This window comes from Triticum dicoccoides, chromosome 6A, assembly GCF_002162155.2.
Source record: "Triticum dicoccoides isolate Atlit2015 ecotype Zavitan chromosome 6A, WEW_v2.0, whole genome shotgun sequence".
NCBI classification, from domain to species: Eukaryota; Viridiplantae; Streptophyta; class Magnoliopsida; order Poales; family Poaceae; genus Triticum; species Triticum dicoccoides.
Window position 1 is genome coordinate 498,144,809 of NC_041390.1, and position 6,523 is coordinate 498,151,331.

Below are 6,523 nucleotides of genomic sequence, written 5' to 3' on the forward strand. Positions count from 1 at the left end.
TTTTGTCAAAACAAATCTCCAGTACGTGCACGTCCAGCTCGCAACTTCCTGGCCAGTAGTACATCCTATCTGTACGCGCAAGCCGTGCGCTAGCACCTCGCCTTGATGTCCACTGCCTGACCCATGAAACAACCATGAAATTGGTGCATCGATGCCTCCGGCTACTCGCTGCCTCACGGTCGATCTTACCGCTACGCAGAACCACGTGCACATTGCTGGGCCTCACGATCGCTGCGCCAACACGCACCGAACCTGACCGCTTCCAGGCGCCGCACGCATCGATCTGCATGCCACTTGCGTGATACACTGTCGCGGCGTTCCATCGATCTCGTCGAGACTTCCGCTGCACGCCGAGGACTTCCGCTGTACGCTGCACGCTGCTCGCCTTGGTCTATCCAGCCGCAAACCGATAGCTTCCACGAGAGAAATTTCTCAAACCGAATTCTCACGACCGCCGTCTTTGCACTGGATCTGACACGATCAATTCTCTAGATCAATCCGACGACCTCTTCGAAGCTTGCTTTGATACCACTTGTTAAAATAAATCCGAGGCATACCATTGATTATCCGAGAATCAAGCAATCACACGAGCATGATACCGAGATTTGTTAACGAGGTTCATCGATATGGCTACATCCCCGGGGCCTGACTATGGGCACTCCTTCCCATGACACCGCTACAATACCGCACCCAGTCGCTCTGGACACCGGCACATGCCGCCGGCTTCCCCTACGTTCCGGTGCTATTATGTTAGCATAGGTTTTTTTTTTGCGGGGATTTTTTTTTTTTGCGGGGATATGTAGGACACTTGTATCCTAGGTCACAACTCCACATTAGGACACAACTCCACATTCTATGTAAATACAATACAACTTTTAGTCCAACTGTAACCTACCTTATACACTATATTCGACACAACTAAAACAAACCCGAGCATTTTTCTTTCGTGTTTTGATCGAGCATTCCACAATCTCGGACGCCATATCCCCATTCCCCACTAGTACATACTCCCTACCTCTCCACAGTCAGCCTGTCTTTCCCATTCACCACCAGACCTGAAACGTACACAACGCAGGCGAAAACCGTCGATCCAAGCCAACCATGAGGCCGCTCACCTATGTCTTCTTCCTCCTGCTCATCTCGTCAACCAGCGAGTCCTCCGCTACTACATTAGAAGACACATGCAAATCCTTCGCCGCAGGCCACCCGTCCATCGGCTACAACTACTGCGTCAAGACCTTCCACGCCGACAGCGCGAGCGCCACCGCCGACGCGCGCGGCCTCGCCGCCATCGCGGCAAAGATCGCGGGGGCGACAGCCAACGGCACGGCCAGACGCATCGCCGCATTGTGCGCCTCGGAGGAGGACGCCGGGAGGCGGGAGCGCCTCGGCGTGTGCGCGGAGGTGTACTCGGACGCCGTGGACCAGCTCGGCGAGGCCGCGAAAGACATCGCCCGGGGCGAGGACAAGTCCACCCGGGACGCGCTCACGCAGCTCAGCGCGGCGCTGGACGCGCCCGGGACCTGCGAGGACGCGTTCGGCGAGGCCGACGACGCGTCGCCGCTGGCCGCGGAGGACGCCGAGTTCAGGAAGCTGGCGACTATCGCCCTCGGCGTCACGGCGTTGCTGTCACCGCCGCCGTCGGCGCCGGGGATCAGTGACTGATAGTGCGTCCGTGTTGAGCATGCTTAGCATGGACAGGCAGGATCAAATAAGGTTTTCCGATGATTTCCATTGCAAGTGTGTGGTTTTTAATCTTTCCGTGCTTTCGTTTCGTTTGGACGTGTTTGATTGTGTGGTGAGTGCGTTGCATGCCTCGCATGCAGTGGTTTGATCGATGGTGGTGTGGTGGGCGAGTGGCCAGCTTGGAATCTGCTCCCGCTTTTTTTGATCTTTGAACGTGGGGTGTTGGTTGTGCATGTGTGTCGTGGAACGTTGAGTGGAAGGAAGGCATGCTGCCTGCTGTAGCGCACCTTTGCCTTCCGATCTCGGCATATCTTTTTTCCCTCCATGGTTCATGGACATATATATGGTTTTCAATGTTCGTTATTTGAGCTGATCAGTGCGAGTCTGTTAGCTGCAAGAGGGCTATGGATATTCATATGGACTAAGAAAACAGAGTGCGGATGATCCTACGCAGTGCCGGGCCCAAAAGGTCAAATTCTGCTTAAACTTAAATAATCTTTAACTTTTTAGCTTAACAACTAATCCCATTTCATATAATTTCTCTAGGGTAGGGGATGGCACAGCCCCCTTGGCCCTAGTGAAGCTCCGCCACTGATCCTATGCACACATGACAACATTGGCGGAGGACCCCTGATGGGCAAGGTGTGGCAGTCGCCACACCTTGATTTGGTCCAAATTTTTTATATATACGCTTCGTTCGCTAATCACTAGGATTTTGGGAATTACTAATCGCTATGTATATATATAGAGAGGCCGTTCATTTTATTGGGCCAGGCCGCCTTAGCCAGCCCAGTATTTGGGCCTTCTAGGGACGCATCACGCACGAACGCATCGAGATCGAGTCATTTATGTCAGGAGTAGGTGGAGTGGTGGAGCAATTCGAGCCAGGCAAACAGCGACCGAACGACGCAGCCGGCTGTGGCGTCGAGCATTCGTCGTCGGGCAAGCGTGAGGCGTGGCTGGGCGCTGGTGAGACAGGGACGCGGGCACGCGGTGAGCGGCGGCTACGGCTGGGTCTAGCAGACAGCGCAACAGCACAACACGATGGCAGCCAGCTGCCCAGCTTCGTGTCCTTCTTGTCTCGGTCGGCAGAAGATGGAGAGCAAGGGGAACGAGCCAATGGGGAGAGGTATTTTTCTGAATTTTGTAGCATTTTTTGATACCTTGTAATATGCAGCAACCAGTAGTTCTAATTGCAATGATTTATCTCTTCTATTGCAAATGGAAATCATTTTTGGTGCTATATGAGCTATAATTATTCAGATTAGATGCATGTGTATTTTCTTAATTTTAAATCATTTTTGGATAGCATTTTTTGACATCTTGGAAGCAATGCAATATAGTGATACTTTAATGTTGTGAAATTGTGAATTGCAGGAGGATAGGGCACCGCCATTGCCTGGGTCTTCTAGACACGATTGAAAGCTTCATTATCGGTATGTTTTAGATTGTTTTTCTATTGAAACATATCTACATTTTCATTGTATTTGGTATTTTGTTTGTGGTGTGCAATGTTAATGTGCATTTACTCTTTTGGTTTGTATCAAAAATACTCTTTGCTTAAGACTTTGTCACATCTTAAATATTTTTCGTCCTCCGCCTCTACATGACATGACAAGACTCTGCACTCGCAACGTGTTCTAGCAGTCGGCGAAAGCTTTACCTCTCTATTTAAAAATAGAATTAACTAATTCGTAAGGAAAATCGACCGAAAACCATGCAAGCTCGATCAATATACAAAAAATCAGGCAAAAACATGTACAAAATGACCACACTGCCTAGCTAAACTAGTCATGGAGCGCCGCCAAACATGAGGAATCATGCCCCACCCGAGGAGCCATCGCTCCAAGAACGAGACATCCAATAAGGAGACGGCGTCGAAAACGCTGTCATGTTTTGATCCAAAAGGCATGGTCTGGGTTTTCACTCGAAGTGACACCCCAAGGGTTAGGGAGGTGTCGGGTCTCCAAAACATCGCCGCCAAGGAGGAAACCGACGCACACGAGCATCACCATTACCTGCAACAACTAGTCGGGGAAGGCTTTGTAACACCCACGATGCGGTTATATCTCCCACGTGTCGGAGCACGACTTAGAGGCATAACCGCATTGTAGGCATGTCGCAAGAGGGGTAATCTTTACACATCTCATGTACTGAATAAGAAAGAGATACAGAGTTGGCTTACAATCGCCACTTCACACAATATATAAATATAGCATTACATCATCCAGATACAATCAAGGTCCGACTACGGAACCAAAATAAAGACAACCTCAAAAGCATAGGTCCCCGATCGCCCCAACTGGGCTCCTCTACTGATCGACAGGAAACAGAACAACACAACGAACAAGATCTTCATCGAGCTCCCACTTGAGCTGGGTTGCGTCATCTGCACTGGTATCATCGGCACCTGCAACTGTTTGGAAGTAATTGTGAGTCACGAGGACTCAGCAATCTCACACCCTCGCGATCAAGACTATATAAGCTTATGGGTAGGAAAGGGTAGTGAGGTGGAGCTGCAACAAGCACTAGCATATATGGTGACTAACATACGCAAATGAGAGCGAGAAGAGGAGCAAAGCACGGTCGAGAAACTAAAATGATCAAGAAGTGATCCTGAAACTACTTACGTTCAAGCATAACACAAGAACCGTGTTCACTTTTTGGACTCCGCCGAGAAGAGACCATCACGGCTACACACGCGGTTGATGCATTTTAATTAAGTTAAGTGTCAAGTTCTCTACAACCGGACATTAACAAATTCCCATCTGCCCATAACCGCGGGCACGACTTTCGAAAGTTCAAAACCCTGCAGGGGTGTCCTAACTTAGCCCATCACAAGCTTTCACGGTCAACGAAGGATATTCCTTCTCCCAGGAAGACCCGATCAGACTCGGAATCCCGGTTACAAGATATTTCGACAATGGTAAAACAAGACCAGCAAAGCTGCCCGAATGTGCCGACAAATCCCGATAGGAGCTGCACATATCTCGTTCTCAGGGCACACTGGATGAGCAATCCGTACAACTAAAACCAACCCTCAAGTTTTCCTGAGGTTGCGTTGCAAGGGGCTCTAGTTTGGACCAACACTCAGAGGAGCACTGGCCCGAGGGGGTTAAAATAAAGATGACCCTCGGGCTCCAGAAACCCGAGGGAAAAAGGCTTAGGTGGCAAATGGTAAAACCAAGGTTGGGCCTTGCTGGAGGAGTTTTATTCAAGACGAACTGTCAAGGGGTTCCCATTATAAGCCAACCACGTAAGGAACGCAAAATCAAGGAACATAACACCGGTATGACGGAAACTAGGGCGGCAAGAGTGGAACAAAACACCAGGCATAAGGCCGAGCCTTCCACCCTTTACCAAGTATATAGATGCATTAATTAAATAAGAGATATTGTTATATTCCAACATATCCAATGTTCCAACATGGAACAAACTTCACCTGCAACTAGCAACGCTTAAGAGGGGCTGAGCAAAGCGGTAACATAGCCAAACAACGGTTTGCTAAGACAAGGTGGGTTAGAGGCTTCACATGGCAATATGGGAGGCATGATAAAGCAAGTGGTAGGTATCGCAACATAGCAATAGAGCGAGCAACTAGCAAGCAAACATAGAAGTGATTTCGAGGATATGGTCATCTTGCATGAGATCCCGCAAGGAAGAAGAACAAGTCCACGAAGAAGACAAACGGACGAAGTCGAACGAATCCTCACAAACGCGACGTTATCGGAACTAACCCGAAGAAGCAACACCGGAAAGAAGCAAACAACATAATAAACAACCACCGCATAAACATGGCATGATGCATAACCAAGTATGATGCATGTCCGGATTAATGAAGCATGGCATGGAAAAATGCACAAACAATCCTACAAATTAAGTGGAGCTCAATATGCAACGAGTTGCATATTGACGGAACACCACATCAATTATTTAGTTCACACCAACAATTTTAAATGTTGTCAAACATGGCAAGAGGTGAAACATGAGCAAAATACACAGTTAGGCATTTTAAATGAGGCCGGAAACATCAAACAACAAATCCGGTAAACCCTCATGTGCATTAGTAATTTAATGCAACAACAATTTTTAAACATTTTTAATGTTATTATCATGATGCGGATGGCATGTTCAAGTTTTATGCAGTATTTATGAAAATGTCGACATGATAAGATATGAGGCATTTGTCATCATGGCGGAAACGAAAGGGGTGCCACGGCAACGAATCCGAACATGGTGCCACGGCGACATATCGGTGACCCAGTAGCTCAAAGGGATACTGGTGCAAAAGGAAGTGGGTGTGAGTGTGTCATGCAAGATAATGGGGTGATCCCAGTTGCCGGGTTCCCACGGGAGGGCGGCATGGCAACGAGGAGGAACATGCAAGATGGCAATTTCAGACACGGTGCAAACGCGAGGTTCATCTCATTCAACACACATGCATTCAGTCCACGGACGGTCGTCTCGGGGTTATACCTTCGAAGTGCGCGGTTCGGGTTCGAAGGGACGTAGACGGAAGTAGGCGTTCTCGCCACGTTCATAGTGGTAGTAGTTGTACTCATGTCATGGTGGAAGTAGTGGTTCACGTCGATGGTAGTGGTACATAGCAATCATGGACGAACTTGGAGGGTCATCGGTAGTCGTTCATGAGGGTCTTGACAAATCCACGTAGTCGTACACGTTCAAGAAGAAATTTATGCAGCGTCGAGGCACTTGGCAATTTCGTGTAGTCGGTCTTGCCGGTCTCGGTCTCGACAATGTAGTTGTACAAGCGCGCCATCGGACTTGTCGAACGCGAACTCTTCGAGGGCCGTCGTGGTACTTGGCGCTTGCCGGG

General features: G+C 49.0%; 1 protein-coding gene across 1 annotated transcript; it reads left to right on the forward strand.

The window, feature by feature from the left end:
• Positions 1–1,047: 1,047 nt before the first annotated feature.
• LOC119319453 (putative invertase inhibitor) lies at positions 1,048–2,049 on the forward strand. Its single transcript, XM_037593932.1, has one exon. It carries the CDS (start codon positions 1,102–1,104, stop codon positions 1,663–1,665), a length of 564 nt encoding a protein of 187 aa, XP_037449829.1. The 5' UTR covers positions 1,048–1,101; the 3' UTR covers positions 1,666–2,049.
• Positions 2,050–6,523: the final 4,474 nt, after the last annotated feature.

Bases quoted from the DNA above. Each gene is read 5' to 3' on its own strand.
- LOC119319453 (XM_037593932.1), top strand. From the start codon at position 1,102: ATGAGGCCGCTCACCTATGTCTTCTTCCTCCTGCTCATCTCGTCAACC.